The sequence below is a fragment of the Martes martes genome, assembly GCF_963455335.1.
Source record: "Martes martes genome assembly, chromosome: 12".
Taxonomy (NCBI): Eukaryota; Metazoa; Chordata; class Mammalia; order Carnivora; family Mustelidae; genus Martes; species Martes martes.
This window is the reverse complement of record NC_137900.1, coordinates 45,290,221-45,309,720: the sequence shown is the minus strand read 5'-3', so window position 1 is coordinate 45,309,720 and position 19,500 is coordinate 45,290,221. Positions and strand designations below refer to the sequence as shown.

General features: G+C 35.6%; 1 protein-coding gene across 5 annotated transcripts in view; it reads right to left on the bottom strand.

Annotated features, from left to right (window-relative positions):
• CNTLN (centlein) overlaps nt 1–19,500 on the bottom strand; it is a 276,063-nt gene that overhangs the window by 180,383 nt on the left and 76,180 nt on the right. For all 5 annotated transcript variants that reach the window (XM_080819727.1, XM_080819729.1, XM_080819731.1 and 2 more), the window contains exons 4-5: nt 8,368–8,502; nt 7,578–7,757 (exon numbers count right to left, since the gene is read on the bottom strand). In XM_080819727.1, the coding sequence (XP_080675853.1) occupies nt 7,578–7,757; nt 8,368–8,502 (315 nt within the window). The remainder of the gene's footprint in view (nt 1–7,577; nt 7,758–8,367; nt 8,503–19,500) is intronic.

Below are 19,500 nucleotides of genomic sequence, written 5' to 3'. Positions count from 1 at the left end.
GAGATCCTTAATGAGATTAATAACTAATTTCTCATCAGAAACCATGGATGCTAGAAGGCAGTGGGATAACATATTTAAAGACCTGAAAGTAAAGAAGTATCAACATACCCAGCAAAACTGTCCTTCAAAATTTAGAAAGTAATTAAGAAATTCAGAGGTAAACAAAGGAAGACACAAAGAGTATTTATTAATAAGGGGAGACTGATGGATTTCATTAATAGATCTGCCCTACAAGAAATGCTAATGGGAGTCCTTCAGACTGAATTGAAAGGAAGCAAGATTATAACTCAAAGCCATATGAAGAAATAAAGACCCCAGTAAAGATAAAGATAAATCCATAAGCCAGTATTATTATGTAATATTTGGTTTGCAACTCTACTTTCCATTTACCATATTTGAAAGAAAAACACAACAAAATTATAGATCTGTGTTCCAGGGCACACAATTTATAATGATGCAACTTGTGACAACAATAATGTAAAGTGGAGAGAAAGAGCAATATAGATGAGTTTTAGTATTGCTATTGTATAAGATGGCATCAATTCAAATTATATTACTTTAAGCTCATGATGATAAATGTAAACCCATGGTAACCACAAAGAAAATACATCAAGAGGGGCACCTGGGTGGCTCAGTGGGTTACGGCTCAGGTCATGATCTCAGGGTCCTGGGATCGAGCCCCACATCAGGCTCTCTGCTCAGTGGGGAGCCTGCTTCCCCCTCTCTCCGCCTGCCTCTCTGCCTACTTGTGATCTCTGTCTGTCAAATAAATAAATTAAAAAAAAAAAAAAGAAAGAAAATACATCAAGAGAATAGACACACAAAAAAATAAGAAGGGAATCAAAATGTGCCACTGTAACAAATCAACTAAATACAAAGGAAGACAGTAACTGAGGATATGAGGGAGAAAAACACCTATCAGACAACAGCAAATAAATAATAAAATGTCAGAAGTTAGTCAATCCTAACTAGTAATTACTTTGTATATACATGGATTTAACTCTCTAATCAAAGGCAGATATTGACAAAACAAAGAAAACATTATACAACAAAATGTTGATTAAAACACTCACTTTAAATAAGTCAGTCAGAAAAAGATAAATACCGTATAATTTCACTTATATGTGGAACTGAAGAAACAAACAAATGAACAAAGAATAAAGAGACAAAAATATCCAGACACTTAAATACAGAGAACAAACTGATAGTTACCAAAGGAGCGATGGGTGAAATAGATGAAGGGCATTAAGGGTAGACTTATCATGAGGAGCACCAAGTAATGTATAGAATTGCTGAATCACTATATTGTACCTCTCAAACTAGTATAATACTGTACATTAATTATACTAGAGTTAAATTTTTTTTAAAAGATTCACTTAGACCAAAAGACATAAACAGAATGAAAATGAAAGAATGGGAAAACATAACCATGAAAATAATAAACAGAACTGGAATAGATATAAATATATTGGACAAAATATACTTTAAGTCAAAAACAGTTAAAAAAGCAAAGGGATATATAGGATGTATATATATATATAGAAGACGTAACTATAAACCAAACAACAGAGCCCTTAAATTATAAAGGAAGCAATTACAGAATTGAAAGGAAAAATAGTTCTCTACAGTAGTAGTTGGAGAATTCAATACTCCACTTTAAATAATGACTAGAACACTTAGATAGAAGGTCAACAAGGATGAAGAGGGCCTAAAAAACACTATAAACTAAGTAACCCTAACAAATGTTTATGGAACACACTACTCCAAAAGAGCAGAATATACATTTTTCTCAAGTACACATGGATAATCCTCCATATTGGACCATGTTAGGCCAAAAAACAATTCTTAATTTAAAAACATTATCATTATACAAAATATCTTTTCTAATCATAGTGGATTACAGCTAAAACTCAGTAACAGAAGAAAAATTTTTAAAAGTTAATATGTGTTAATATGTGGAAATTAAATAATACACTCATAAACAACCCATAGGTCAAAGAAGAAATCACAAAGAGAGTCAGAAAATATTCAGAAATGAATGAAAGCAAAACAAAAATATTAATACTTACAGGCTGCAGCAAAGGCAGTATTCAGAGGAAAATTTATAGCTATAAATGCCAATGTTAAAAAAGAAAACATATCTCAACTTAATAATCTAATTTTACACCTTGAAAAAACAGAGAAGAAATATCAAAGTGAAACCAAACAGAAAAGAAGAAATAATAAAGATTAGTGTGAACAACAAAACAATAAATAACCAGTTAAAGCAAAGGGTGACTCTGAAAATAGCAACAAAATGAACAAACCTTTAGTTAGAATGACAAAGAAAAAAGAGAAAGAATGTAAATAACTAAAATCAAAAATCAAAGTGAAGTCACCACTACAAACTATACAGAAATAAAAAGGATTATTAGAGAATACTGTAAGCAATTTTACATCAATAAATTAGATGACCAAGACAAAACTGACATATTCTTAGAAACACACAAATCACCTAAACTCAAGAACAAATAGAAAATCTCAACAGATCTATAATAACTGAAGAGATTTAATCAGTTATCAAAACTACCTAACATAAAAAATTCTAGTACCAGATTGCTTCACTGGTGAATTCTACCAAACATTTTATTTTATTTTCTTATGTATTTGAGAGAAAGAGAGAGAGAGAGCACAGGGGGGCAAAGGGAGAGGGAGAGAAGCAGACTCCCCACTGAATGCAGAGCCCAACACAGGGCTCAATCTCACAACCCTGAGGATCAGGACCCAAGCCAAAACCAAGAGTTGGATGCTTAAACACCTAAGCTGCCCAGATATCCCTCCCCCAAACATTTTAAAAGAATGAATACCAATTCTTCTTGAACTCTTCCCAAAAATATGATAGGAGGAAACATTTTCTAATTCATTCTACAAGGCCAGGTTTATCTTGGCACCAAAGCCAGATAAAGACAAAAATATCTCAGCAACATAAAGTTGGTTTAACATCCCAAATCAAGTAAAATAACATACCATACCCATAGAATAAAAGAAAGAAAAAAAAAAAATACCATTTCAAGAGATGTAAAAAAAAGCATTTGCCAAAATCTAAAACCCCTTCATAATAAAAACAACAATAATCAAATACTAGGGATAGAGGGAAGCTTCCTCAATCTGATAAAGTGTATCAACAAAACCAGAGCAAGTATCATACTTAAGGATAAAAGAGTAGATTCTTTCCCCATGACATCAGGAACAAGACACAGACGTCTACTATTTTTTTTTCTATTCAATTGTATACTAGAGATTCTAGCCAGGGTAATGGGGAACAAAATGAAACAAAAGGCATCCATATTGGAAAAGAAAAAGTAAATTATCTCTATTTGTAGATGACATGATCTTACATATAGAAAGTCCTAAAGAATCAACCTTATTAAACAACGCTGCAGGTATAAGATCACTATATAAAAATTAATAATTAGGAATGAACCACCCAAAAAGGAAATGAAGAAACAATTCCATTTAGAATAGCATAAAAATTAAATATTTAGGAATAATATGTACCTGGGCACTAGGGTATTATACACAACTGATAAATTATTGAACACTACATCTGAAACTAATGATGTACTATATGTTAGCTCACTGAATTTAAATTTAAAAAAATGAATTCCTTAAAGAAAAAAGAAATAATATATACTCAAAGAAATGCAAATACTTTTCTGTAAAGAAGTGCATCATACTCTGAAAACCACAAAACATTACTGAAAGAAATTAAAGTAGACCTAAAAAAATGAAACACCCCATGCTGATGGAGTAGATGTTCTAATATTGCTAAAATAGTGATATTTGCCAAATTGATCTTCTGATTGGACACAATCTCTATCAAAATAAACACAACTTGCTTTTTTTGTAAGAAATGGAAAAGATGATTCTAAAATTCATATGGAAATGCAAGAGATCCAAAATAGCCAATTTTGAAAAAAGAATAAAAAATCTGGATGACACACAATCCCAATTTCAAAATCTATTATAAATCTATAACAATTAACTGTGTGGCATAGACATGAGGATAAATGCATAAATCAAATGGATAGAATAGAGATCCAGAATAAACCCTTATATTTACAGTCCACTGATATTCAATAAACACAGTAGCAGTGGGGGAAACAACAGTCTGTTTCAACAAATGGTGTTTGAACAACTGAATAACACATGCAAAAGAATGAAGTTGGATTCCTGTCAAACACCGTATTAAAATATTAACTCAAAATGGATCAAAGAATTACATGTAAGATATAAAACTACAAAACTCTTAGAAGAAAACATAGGTTTCCATCTTCTTGATCCTTGATGAGGCAATGGTTTCTCAGATAAGACATCAAAATCAGGGGTAACAAAAGAAAAAGTAGATAAATTAAATATCAAAATTTAAAACTTTTATGCTTCAAAAACACCATTAATAAAGTAAAAACAACTCCAAGAATTGAAGAAAATAGTTTCAAACTCTATAGCTGAAAAGAGACTTGTATCCAGAAATATATGTAAAGGGAATGAAATATGCATTTCAAAAATAGATGAATAGCCAACAGCATCTGAAAAGAGGCTCAACACTACTAGCCATCAGGGAAATGCAAATCAAACCCACAATGAGATACCACTTCATATCCACAAAATCAAATCCAAAAGGCAGACAATAACAAGTGTTGATGAGAACAAAAAGAAATCAGAACCCTCACAGACTGCTGTTCACAATGTAAAGTGGTGCAGCTGCTTTCCAAAACTGTCTGACAGTTCCTCAAAAGCTTAAAACCAGTTACCATATGACCCAGTAATCTCAATCTTTGGTATGTATCTAAGAGAAATAAAAATATTGGTATGTATACATGAGATCTTATACACAAGTGCTCACAGCAACATTACTGAAGACACAAATGTTCATCTATTGGTAGTGATAAAATGTAGGATAGCTATGTAATGGAATATTATTCAACAATAAGAAGGAATGTGGTACAGACATATGCTACAACATGGATAAACACTGCAAACATTATTCTAAGTAGAAGTCAGTCACAGAAGACCATATACTATGATATTATTTTTATGAAATGTTTAGAATGGACAAATCTACAGAAAAAGCAAGCAGATTACTGGTTATCAAGGGATCCAGGGTGAAGGGGTAAATGCAGAGTGATTGCTAAAGGTTGCAGGGTTTCTTTTTGAAATGATGAAAATGTTCTAAAAGTAATTGTGGTAATAACTACACAACTCTGCATAAGCTAAAAATGACTGCACTCGGACTGTGAATTTTAAAAGGATTACATGTGAATTATATGCCAACTAGTACTTTAGGAAGGAAAGAAAGATGCAAAGTTTTCTTAATAACTTAGAAAAATCAAGAAAACATACAAATTTTTAGCAATAATAAGATAATTAGAAAAAATTATTGAAAAGAAGGTTAAGATAAATCAGTAACAACCCTGCCTTCCAGAAATAATTAAAATATAATTTAAAATATTACTTACCATTATACAATCTTTTTACAATAATATTAGTAGCTAGGACTAAATCTAGTTAACAGTGGACAATGCCATTTTAAGAAAGGTACAAAATCTTATTCCACATATATGAACAGTAGGGTCACAATTCTCCCAAGATTAATTCATAAACTAAGTGTGGTTCCAATCTACTTTCTAATAGAATTTTTCAGTAAAACTAATAAAATCGTTCCAGTTCGTTAAGATTTACTTATTTGAGTCATTTCTCAGCCTTTAGGCTAAGATCAAGTTTAAGATTTATTTATTTATTTGAGACAGAGAGAGAGAAAGTTCCTACATGTGAGGGGAAGAGCAGAAGGAGAGGGGGAGAGAGAGAATCTCTAGCAGACTCCTCGCTGAGCAGAGTCCCATGTGGGACTCAATCTCACAACCCAGAGATCAAGACCTGAGCCCAAACCAAGAACTCAGGTGCCCCAGTAACAAAACAGTTCTTAAATACTACAAGATAGTGAAGAAGCACATACAGGGTTCATGACTTACCAAAAAAAGAAGACTTCCTACCAAATAATGGGTCAAATTATAAAACTACAATACCTAAAACCATGAAAATAATATGTCCAGAAACAAACCTAAACACACAGGAACACTTTGAGATGTGAGAGATTACATCACAAATCAATAAACTATTGAATAAATGGTGTGAAACAACAGACCCCAAAATAAACTCTAAGTACATTACAGACTTTGGAATAGGGAAAACTTTAGCAAATAAGATTGCCAATGCAAAAACATTAGAGAATAATAAAACATACTCTTTCTAGATCCACAAACTTTTCAAAGTCCAATTTACCCTACTTGAGATTCATGGAACAGAAAGTACTTGTGGTACATATAGCAAAAAAGTATTACTACCCAGAATAAATAATGTCTACGAATTAGTAAGACACACTTCCCAATTAAAGGAAAAAGTCCCAGAACGAAAAATCACAGCAAATGACAGAATGAACTATTTAAGTGGCAAACAGTCATCAACGGTATGAAAAGTATCACCAAACACTCATGTGCCTATGAATTAACATAAGGAAGTACCACTCACCCTTATCACACTACCAAACTACTTAAAGATTGCAGGGAAGCAGAAACTGACATAAAAGTTGAGAAAACAAAAGCACCAAAATTCAATTCTCTCAATGGCTCAACTGTTCTCTGATGATACACTAAAAGATTTAATGTATTTCCTTAAATATGTGCAATGAACTGATTCACACACTCAGAAATACACATCCCTTCACCTCTAAAATGATCCCAGACACACACATATCCATACTTAGTATATTTTAATAGCTATACACACACACACGTGTGTGTGTGTGTGTACTTATGTTATATATTCTTTTTATGTGTGCATACACAGAGGAATTATCATATTTACTAGCATAAAAATTTGTTTCTGGCCTTTTCAACAAAATCTATGGTAAAAGAGAAACCTAAAATTCAATGGAAAAAAATTAACAAAAATATTCTCAAGACAAAGAGAAAGCCACCAAAAAATTATTGTTTTGAAAAATACTGATGGACATATTACAAAGATTGACTGTACCTTTAATCTATGAAAATAAAATCTTACTACGAATAAAGCCATCTTAAGCCAAAGAAAAGCACCACCTTCAAAACATATATGAGTATTTCTCAATTGCTTTATGCTTTTTTCCCATTTTATTTTTCAAAAGACCTGGAGAACACATTCTTAAAACTCTATTGTAATGAATTCTAGCTATACTTATAAATTTAAGCTCTGAGAAAAGTCAAACCTCGTGATTCTAAATATGTTTTTTCAAAATATGTTTCATTTCAAAATGCTACAGCCTTTATTTTTTAATGATTACATTTTAGATAACTATTTGAAGTCAGTTTCCTGCTTTGCAACATCAATTTTTAAAAAGCTGTGGGTCTTAAGTGAAGGAATATAAATTAATGCTGGTCCCCACTGGTGGATTTGAATATATAACTTGTTACTTAAAGAAAATCACATGTAATAAACTTCCTATAAGAAGTTAGATCTGAAATAACAGCATCATTCTCATGCTCTCCACTCTCACTGCATACCTTTATTTTTGCATCAATGCTATGTTTTTCTTTTCTCCAATGTGCTTCTTGCTTCCTCAGTTTCTCCAGGTCATTTAGCAGGTCAGCACAGCGGGTACTTAATTTCTCATTCTCCTCCTCCAGATTTTTTATAACCAGTCTGTTTTGCTCTTCCTTATTCTGTACACACTCCTTAGTGTCCTGTAGAACAGTACCACAAGGGCCGATAAACAAAACAAAGAAAAAAAAAAAAAAAAAAGGTGAGAACTAATCAGCAAATATAAACTGTGCAGTTTTACCCTCACAGCAGCTTCTTCTATATTTGATGGCCAAGGTCACCTGTATACTTTTATTGGCCTCTTTTCATGCAGGTGGATGGGTCATATTTTTTCACTGGATGACAGCTTTGATGAGTACACATTTGCAAAGAGCCCATTAATTGATCAAGCTGCCTTTGATGCTGTCCCCAGCTATTTTTGAGACCCACACAGACATATCCTCCCAGACCTGGGTTTTATCAATTAATAATGCCAGTCCCATCAGAATCTAATTACAAGAAGCCACATATTCACACTCCTACTTTCTTAGCTCCATTTCCATCATTAACTATTTATCTGAAAGTTATAAAGCTTGGAGTCTTATCTTTAAAGCATCTTTCTCAGTTTTTGCATGTGAGAAAACTGTGTGGTAGAGCAGGGCCTAAGGCAATTTTTCCTCCAAGCTTGTCACTTTCTGTGCCACAAAGGCTGACAAAGCTTAAAGTAGGATTTCAAAGCAATAATACTGTAAAACTATGTACAAGCCAACACACCTTAACTTCTTGACTTTTATCTTTAAATTTCTTCTGCAAGTCACTGAAATCTTTCCTTAAGAAAGCATTTTCTTCATCAACTGCAATCTTCCGTTTTACAAGGTCATTTATTTCTATTTGTAGTCCTGTTTCTCTCTATGGAAAAAAAAATCACAATTATTGGTAAGCTGGTATTTCTAAGAAAAAAATACTTTATTTTAAAAAGTTTCACATTTTGATCAATAATATTACGATTAACTATTTTTCATAATAATGTCTATTATCAAAGTTCTCATTTCTGGTGACATGCCCATCAATTTTCAAGTAAACAGGTAAGTGTGGTATCTGTTTATTAGTTTAAGATGAAGAACACATAACAACTAGATGCCAAATATTAAGCCACATTCAGAAAGCAAACTTTTGGGATTCAGGTGCAAAATAGAAGAAAAGCAAAATTTTATAAAACATTCCAAAGAAAATGTGTATGTAGCTAAGATAAGAATTACCCTTTTATTTGAGTATCATTTGGAAGAAAACATTTTCTAGATAAACAATTATGATTTTGTGAAGGCAGCACACGTAATTTTCAAGACTGGAAAATGACAAGTTTGTTTTGGTACCAAAGACATCTTGCTGTATAGAAAAACATATTCATGATGTTAAAACTGCAATAGTTTGTGTTTTTTTTAAATCTTTTTTTTTAATTTTTTAAATAAACATATAATGTATTTTTATCCCCAGGGGTACAGGTCTGTGAATCGCCAGGTTTACACACTTCACAGCAATCACCATAGCACATATCCTTCCCCATGTCGATAACCCCACCCCCCTCTCCCGACCCCCCTCCCCCCAGCAACCCTCAGTTTGTTTTGTGAGATTAAGAGTCACTTATGGTTTGTCTCCCTCCCGATCCCATCTTGTTTCATTTATTCTTCTCCTACCCCCCTAACCCCCCATGTTGCATCTCCACTTCCTCATATCAGGAAGATCATGTGATAGTTGTCTTTCTCCGACTGACTTATTTCACTAAGCATGATACCCTCTAGTTCCATCCACATCATCGCAAATGGCAAGATTTCATTTCTTTTGATGGCTGCATAGTATTCCATTGTGTATATATACCATGTCTTCTTTATCCATTCAATCTATTGATGGACATCTAGGTTCTTTCCATAGTTTGGCTATTGTAGACATTGCTGCTATAAACATTCGGGTGCACGTGCTCCTTCAGATCACTACGTTTGTATCTTTAGGGTAAATACCCAGTAGTGCAATTGCTGGGTCATAGGGTAGTTCTATTTTCAACTTTTTGAGGAACCTCCATGCTGTTTTCCAGAGTGGTTGCACCGGCTTGCATTCCCACCAACAGTGTAGGAGGGTTCCCCTTTGTCCACATCCTCGCCAGCATCTGTCATTTCTTGAGTTGTTAATTTTAACCATTCTGACTGGTGTGAGGTGGTATCTCATTGTGGTTTTGATTTGTATTTCCCTGATGCCGAGTGATGTGGAGCTCTTTTTCATGTGCCTGCTGGCCATCTGGATGTCTTCTTTGCAGAAATGTCTGTTCATGTCCTCTGCCCATTTCTTGACTGGATTATTTGTACTTTGGGTGTTGAGTTTGCTAAGTTCTTTATAGATTTTGGACACTAGCCCTTTATCTGATATGTCATTTGCAAATATCTTCTCCCATTCTGTCAGTTGTCTTTTGGTTTTGTTAACCGTTTCCTTTGCTGTGCAAAAGCTTTTGATCTTGATGAAATCCCAATAGTTCATTTCTGTCCTTGCGTCCCTTGCCTTTGATGAACACAGATGCGAAAATTCTCACCAAAATACTAGCCAATAGGATTCAACAGTACATTAAAAGGATTATTCACCACCACAAAGTGGGATTTATTCCAGGGCTGCAAGGCTGGTTCAACATCCGCAAATCAATCAATGTGATACAACACATTAATAAAAGAAAGAACAAGAACCATATGATACTCTCAATAGATGCTGAAAAAGCATTTGACAAAGTATAGCATCCCTTCCTGATAAAAACTCTTCAAAGTGTAGGGATAGAGGGCACATACCTCAATATTATCAAAGCCATCTATGAAAAACCCACTGCAAATATCATTCTCAATGGAGAAAAACTGAAAGCTTTTCCGCTAAGGTCAGGAACAGGGCAGGGATGTCCATTATCACCACTGCTATTCAACATAGTACTAGAAGTCCTAGTCTCAGCAATTAGACAACAAAAAGAAATTAAAGGCATCCAAATTGGCAAAGAAGAAGTCAAACTATCACTCTTCGCAGATGATATGATACTATATGTGGAAAACCAAAAAGACTCCACTCTAAAACTGCTAGAACTTGTACAGGAATTTAGTAAAGTGTCAGGATATAAAATCAATGCACAGAAATCAGTTGCATTTCTCTACATCAACAACAAGACAGAAAAAAGAGAAATTAAGGAGTCAATCCCATTTACAATTGCACCCAAAACTATAAGATACCTAGGAATAAACCTAACCAAACACTGCCATAGTTTTTAACTGACTGCTCTTTTTACCTGCAGAAATACCTAAATAAGACCTAATTACAAGACATATCCATGACTCAATTCTTAGTTTCCCTCTTCTCTCAGAATATTTACCCCTTCTTGGTTTCTGATGTCATCTCTGTCTAAGAGTCTTACTAATCCTAATTCAGCCGTGATGCTCTCCCAGTCAGCAACGTCACATTTCCAACTTTCAATATAATACCTCCATTTGGATTATCTGCTGGAACTTGAAACTAACATGCCAAAACTGAAATCCATATCCTGATACTATCTCTTTCTAAACTTCTTCAACTTTTGTTAACCCAACTTTTGTTCATTTTTTCAACTAATATTTATTAAGCACCCATTACACACTTACAAAGTTTTTGAAAGCCTCCAGGTCATTTTTAATAGCACCGTTCCCCAAAGCCCCATTGGCCTGTCAAACAAGAAGACACACCAAGTTATAACATACTGTTCTGTTACTAAGCAGGATGCTCAACAGAAAACCCTGACCTTCATTTCATCTCTGATCTATCAGTGATGCTCATCTGATTCTTAAATATCAATTTATTTTGTACTCCCATATTTACTCCTTATTAAACATGCTCCAAGTGACTTGAGGAGGCGCTTCAAGGATAGGATGCAAACAGGATGAGTTTCAGGAATAAAGTGAGAGTAACTACTATATTCTAATTTTTTAAGCTATAATGTTAATTGTTGATTTTACTTTAGTTCTAATTGAAAATATTTAAGGAGCACCTGGATGTCTCAGTTGGTTAACTGTTCCACTCTTGATTTCAGCTCACAATCTCAGGGTGGTGAGATAGAGCCCTGCATCAATGCTGGGTGTAGAGTCTGCTTAAGATACTCTCTCTCCCTTTCCCTCTGCCCTACCCCGCCACTCTTCAGATGCACATGTTCTCTCTCTTAAAAAAAAAAAAAAAAATCAAATACTGAATGCATACAAAAAATAATCTGTGAGAAATATGTAAGGTACAAAGAACAGAATAAAAAGAGTAGCCTTTATCCACAACCACCTAATTAAGAAACACAACCTTATCATTATCTTTAAGTCCTCTGTAGGTCCCCTGATCCTTCTAACACTTCCATGTCCTCCAGGGCAAGGCACTATCCTACAACTTTGGTTCTTAGCTTTGTCTTTCTTTATAGTTTGAAGACACACATATCCCTATTTGATATACTGTACAGTTCAGCTTATTTTTGAACTTTATATAAATTAAATCATACTACACACATATTCTGTAGCTTGCTATTTTTTGCTCAACATATATTCCCAAATTCATCCATAGTGATAGGTATAGCTACAGTTCAATTACCTTGGTGTATAGTATTATTCTATAATGTAAATATACTATAATATATTTATCTATCTCTTGTCAGTGTATATTTCAGCTGCTTCCCATTTGGGGAAAAGGGGTATACAAACAATGCTGCTATAAACACTCTTAAACATGTCTCCTGATACAGATGAGCAAGAATTCCTCCCAAGCAGTATTTTTCAAACTACAGATTGCAATCTAGTAATGGGTCATTAAATCATTAAGTCATCACAATCAGCATTTTAAAAAAGTGGAATAGAATACAATAGAAAATATCAAAATGTTAGCATAAATTCTTAGCAAAAAAACTATGCCATAAGAATAAAACTATGAAAGAAGCAGATATACTATATTAAGTATCTCCTAAATTTTTACAGTGCTTAATTTTTCATTTATATTTTCTTTAAATATTATTACATTCATATTTGGTGCACATTTTGTTGTGTTTTTACCTTCATTATAAAAGTAAGGACAATTACTATATGAAATTTGATTTCACGTGTGGGTATACTAGGGTAATTAGGTAGAATGTATTTTTTTTCAGTTTGGGGGTCATATTAATAAAAGTTTGAAAAATACTGCTTAAGATTATATTTGGAGGTAAAATCACTAAGTCATAGGCTATAAGCACTTCAAGAGTTCTCATAGCTCTACATCTGCACCAACACTTGACTCTCAGGCTTGGTAATTTTTTATAAATCTAGTAAGTATAAATAGAACCTCAATATAGTTTTAATTTTTACTTCCTATTTTAACTATTAGGGCATATCAAAATCTCCCTGACATCAATCAAACAGCTTATGAATAGATGCATAAGTGTGGCCCATCCACAATTCACAGCCCATTTTTCTATTCTCATCTAAGTGTTACCCTCCTTCAAGATTCAATCTCTCCCTTTCTCCATGAAGGTTTCTCCAGACTGTCACAGTAATTTCTACCCTTCCTAGATTTCTGTCTTGCCCATATTATTCATTGGACACATTACATACTAACTATGTACTCATAGTGTTTTCCAAACCAGATTAGCAAATGTTTATGAATGAGATGGACAAAGAACGATAAATTCAATCACATGAACACTAAGACTGTTTACAGACTATCTACAGACCTCTCCTTTGAAAGAACTGACAAAACGTGAGAATCCTCATCTATTCTAAAAACTATTTAGACCCTAGGAAGGAAAGAACACTGAGCCAAATGATTAAAGTTTTAGAAGGGATTGCCCATTCATGTCAGCTAAACTTAACAGAAATTGACAACTTAAACACCAATAGCAAGCCCTTTCATTAGAATTATTTAATAATTTAAATTTCAGCATTTGAGTGAATTTAGTAATCAACAAGTCCAAACATAGACTTAATTTTAAAATAAAAAAGCATAATACAGTAGGTAATTACTTAACTCAAACTATGAATATCCTTGTAATTAGTTTGATAAATTTGATATTACACTGAATAATCATTAAAGTAATAAAGATGCACTCCCAATAAAAGATAATCAGTAAGTTAAACCTTTAAAGATTTGCAAAATTTTGTATAATGCACAATATTTTCCTATTAAAGTATGCTCTTAGTGATCTACTTTAAATAATGAAACTACAGGTATATACAGCTTAATTCATTTTAAAATATAGCTTTATGAAAGTTTTCAACCAACTTTTCTGGATAGACTACGTTCTTAATGGTCTGGCGTGAGTTAATATTAAAATAGCAAACAGAACTCAGAGGAACCATAAAGTATAAAGGGTGACAAGAGAAAGTATGTCTGGAACAAATAATTTATTATGGATAAGACATGAAATGAATAATTCACATCATGGTCAAGAGAAGTCTATAGAGTAAGAAAAGAATGATAAAGAGTATGACGCAGGAAAAAAGGGGAAGGAGGGGCAGCAGCATAAGACCTAAAACTCTATTGAGCAATACTTGAGCATGTTAATATATTATTTATATGACCTACTTTCAAAGGGGCATGGAAGTTTTAGTAAAAAACAGAGAAGTTATGAAGCCACAACAACTAAAACAATGGTAAATGGAGAAGAAGGATGGGGTAACAGAACCAAAACTCATCTGAGCTTCTTATAAGGTTAAAAAAAAGGGGGGGATAAAACATTGAAGAGCTATCATCATCTAATTAAATACAATATAGTGGGCTATGAGTGGAGTCATATCATCTAATGCAATACTAGAAGGGGAATCTATTACCCGATTTATGTTATAACTATCAGTGACAAAGCTAAGGCAGTCTTACCAAAAGAAGTTATAGGCAATATTTTATGCTATCATCAGTAAAATATGTTATATTAGATTGCACTTCTATGAAAGTTTTTTCTGCAACCAGCTAAAAAATAATGTGCATGAGTGTATGTATGTGTGTGTTTAACTTTCTAGAAATTTGACTAGATACATAAGTAAGATTTAAATAAGCTATAGGAATTGTCATTCTTAAGTGTTATTCTATTCCATAGGCTATAAGTCCTAAAAATTAAGAGCTACTTGGCATTGCTCAGTGGGACAACAAAAACACACTAGAGGGACTTTCAGTTTCCACTCAAGCACGTATGGAACTTGGAAGTCATCTTTCCTATTCACAAACATGAAAAAAAGCTGAACTAACTAAAAATCAACAACTCTTCCTAAATCTATCAAAAAACTGGGTGGGGTCATAGAGCAAACTATTGTTCCCCAAACTAGAGAAACAGACAGGTAGGGACAGATAATGACAATTTACCAGAGCAGAAAACTCCTTGGGAACCACTACCAGAGTAGGAAAATCTAATCTGTAATTAACAGATTGCTGGAAGATCAAAGTGGGCAAGTCTTGAGGGTTACAAAGTCCAAAAAAGCCCAATCTTGGGGAAGTTTTGCCAGAGCCTAACCAACCTAGCTAAAAGGAAATACCTAACTCCAACACCCTCTACCCTTTCTATCAATCCAAGGTGGGGGAACTGAGAAGTAATGTCAGGACCTAAGCTCTCTAAAAGACTGAGACGTAGGGCATCTAGGTGGCTCAGTCAGTTACATGGCTGCATTCAGCTCAGGTCATGATCCCAGGGTCCTGGGATCGAGCCCTACATTAGGCTCTCTGCTCACTGGAAAGCGTGGTTCTCTCTCTCCCTATGCCTGACCCTCTCCCTGCTGTACTCTCTCTCTCTCTTTCTCTGTCAAATAAATAAATTAAAAATAGTGGGTGCCTGGGTGGCTCAGTGGGTTAAGCCTCTGCCTTCGGCTCAGGTCATGATCTCGGGGTCCTGGCATCGAGCCCCGCACGGGGCTCTCTGCTCAGTGGGGAGCCTGGTTCCCCACCCCACCCCTGCCTGCCTCTCTGCCTACTTGTGATCTCTGTCAAATAAATAAATAAAATCTTAAAAAAAAAAAAAAAAGACTGAGACCTAATTATGGAACTAAAGAATGCTTCCCCTCCCCTGACACCTCACCGTATCAGTAGGGCTTCTATATAACAACCAGGGAATACAATGAACAGAATCATGCGTCTCAGATGATATTTAAGAAATTTCTAGAGAGGGGCGCCTGGGTGGCTCAGTGGGTTAAAGCCTCTGCCTTCGGCTCAGGTCATGATCCCAGGGTCCTGGGATCGAGCCCCGCATCGGGCTCTCTGCTCAGCAGGGAACCTGCTTCCCCCTCCCTCTCTCTCTGCCTGACTCTCTGCCTGCTTGTGATCTCTATCTGTCAAATAAATAAATAAAATCTTAAAAAAAAAAAAAAAAAAAAAAGAAATTTCTAGAGAGACACAAATAAAAAAGAACAACAAAACAAAGTTTAGCCTCTGACACATCCAGCTATAGCCAACGGTAAAGACAGCCTAAGCCCTATCCAGATAAACATAAAACCTCACACTAAAGGTCTACTCACCTCAGAACTTTTTACCCATTTAGTCAATTTTAAGTGTCAACCTGGCTAGGCCATAGTACCCACGGTACCCAGTTTTTGATAGTTTTTGATGAAACATGAGTCTAATGTTACTGCAAACATATTTTTCAGATGTGATTAACATTTAAATCAATGGACTTTGAGTAAAGAAGATTACCTCTCCATAATGTGGCTGGGATTCATCCAGTCAACTAAAGACCATAGAGAAAGGGCTATAGGCCTCTGAGAAAGAAGGAATTGTACCTCCAGACTGCCTTCTGATTGAGTTGCAACATTAACTCTTCCCTGGGTCCCTACCTTGTCAGCCAATCTTGCACAGTTCAGACTTGTCAGCCCACAACTGCATGGGCCAATGTCTTAAAATCAATTTCCCCCTCCATATAGATAGATACAGATAAACAGACATACGTATGCACATCTATTACTTCTACTTCTCTGAAGAACCCTAACAGACTTTGGTCCCATTTCGGACATCAGTCTTAAAATTGCAAGGACACAGATATACCATCAACAACCTGAATCAGCTTAGAAGCAGATTTTTCATACGTCAAGCCTCCAGATGAGAGCACAATCCAACTGTAACCTTGATTACAACCATATGAGATCCCAACTATGTCCAGATTCCTGACCCACAGCAACTTAATAACTGTATTTCACTAGCTTATGATAATTTGTTATGCAGCAACAGGAAAAACCAATATAATGTGATCTATTTTCCCACAGAATTTACACTAAAAATAATGGATAAGGTGGTTATGGAGCATAAGCATTATAAATCTTGACAGTACAAAAAATGCAACAAAAAAATGCTGAGAATAAGAAATAAGTCCTCCAATTACTCTCTATAAGTTCACTTTAAAATGCAGGAGAAACAAAGGCTGAATAAATCAAAATACACTAATTTTCTTATCTTTTTACAGTGCACAGTTGAGAGATATTATATACATTTTCAGAATATGTTAGAAGAAGTATACTGCTAAATATAATATTTAAGTAATAACTTAATCACTAAAAGAAATAATACAAACTCTAAACGTCCCCAACTATCAACATGAAAATGCATGTATACGCAAACACGCAAATACACACAAATAAAAAATACAAAAAATATAAAAAGCTATGAAAACATTAAAAACATAAGCATAAGGACAGTCAGAGAACAAAGATCAAATAAGTAGGTTATATCAAGAAACGCAGATGGGGTAAAGTTATCTTTAAAAAAGGAAAGATGTACAGATTGAGTCAAAACTCACTTCCAAGGAAGATGGTGGATTAGGAGGATCCTAATCTCACCTCATTCTACATTCACAACTAGATAACACCCACATCAGAGTAAATAACCAAGAAAATGACCTGATGATTGGCAGAACAGACTCTCTACAGCTACATACACTGAAGAAGGTAGGAAAGACAGAGACATGGTTGGGAGCTAAAGAGACCAATGGGACTGTATGTGGGAGGGAGGGACACTGCAGTGGTGGAGAGGGCAAAGGTGCCCCAGGCCACAGGGGATCTGCACAGGAAAGACAACCCTCCTAACATCTGGCTTTGAAGGTGAGAGGGGCATAATTTTGCAAGTTCTTATAATCAGTGGGGCTTAATACCGGGAACTTTGAAAGTCAGCCAGCTTGGCTCTGGGAGAGCCTGGACAGCAAGAGGAAACTGAGTCCCCCACCCTAAGCACTACAAAGAGCCCTGCAGAGATAAAGCAATAGAAGCAGCAATTTGAAAAATGCCTCAGATATACAGGAATATTTCCTCACCAATCTCAGAGCCTGTGCTGGAGGTACAGATTTCTTTGGGACAATTCTCCAGGAACAAAGGAGTTAAGTGGGTACCATTTCTTTCTTCACCCACCAGCCTGGAGACAGAAACCTGCAGAGAACCAGCACAGCCCCAACACTCCACCTAGCTGGCTATCAGCATACCTCCCCTTCCTCCCTACACCCCCATCCTTATGCTTCTGTGGATCCACACCCTCCAACCTTGGCAGGAGTTTTGGGCAGCTATAGGTCCGCTTCACCAGTGGACAGGTTTGGACCTTGCCAGAACTGTTTGCCCTGCCCCCCACATTCTCCTATGAACCTAAGCACTCTAACCCTGCAGCAGTTTTCCAAAGCAGCTCCAGGTCCCCTCCCAGAGCCGACCTATACAAATGTTGCTAACACTGTGCTCCCGTGTTCTCCTACAGACTTGACTACTCCAATACACCCTTAGAGCCCATTAAAAGCAGTTTCACAAGCCTGGAAGTGTGCAAGCAGACCAAATAGGGGCCAGCACCACTCCAAAGAGACTGCAGCTCCAAGAAGAGGGCAAGATAACCACACACACCAGTCCAGCTGGAAACCCAGCAGTGGGCTGGGGCAGATATCTAGTCTGACTGCAGGCTCTGCCAGCAATGAAAGCTTCTCAGGGGACAATATAGGGAAAGCACCCTGCAGTTCATTGCTACTACATCTCTGGCAAATGCCTGGTCTGACTCAACTCAGGCCCAGGGTGGCCCTAGTCTGGTCCACTAACAGAGGGACCAAACCCTGCCAATGACAGGCAAAGAGAACCACTGCAAACAGCCGGACTGAAAGGCAAAAGCAGTTCAGTCATAATAGTAAAGTGCATGCAACACACATAGGAGAGAATATGGGACATTGCACTGCAGACACTACAAGGATCTCTTCTTCATAAGGTCACTACTTTCAAGAGCAGGAGACACAGCTGACTTTCTTACCACAGAGAAACAGACACAGAGAGTCAGACAAAGTGAGGAGACAGAGAAGTATGTCCCAGAAGAAAGAAAAGGCCAAAATCACAAGAGAGCTAAATGAAATGGAGAGAAGTAATATGACTGATAGAGATTTTAAAGTAAGTTCATAAAGATACTCATTGGGCTTGAGAAAAGAGTGGAGAACTTCAGTGAGATACTTAGGAAAGAGAGAAAACATAAAAAAGAACCAAACAGAGATAAAGAACTCGAACTGAAATTAAGGGGCACCTGACCGGCCCAGTCAGTTAAATTGTCCGACTCCTGACTTCGGCTCAGGTCATGATCTCAGGGTCATGAGATCGAGCCCCACATCAGGCTCTGTGCTCAGCAGGGAGTCTGTTTAGGATTCTCCCTCTCCCTTTTCCCTTCTCCCACCACTGGCATGCTCTCTCTCTATCTCTAAAAAAATAAAAATAATTAAAGGAACTGAAATTAAAAATACACTACATGGGATAAATAGACTAGAGAAAAAGATGAACATATCAGAGACCTGGAGGAAAGAGTAAGGGAGAGCAATGAAGCTGAATAGGTAAAAGTAAAAAATAATAATACAATGAAAACAGATATAGGGAATTTAAGGACTCCATCAAGTATAATAACATTCTCATTATAGGAGAGAAAAAAGGGGACAGAAAA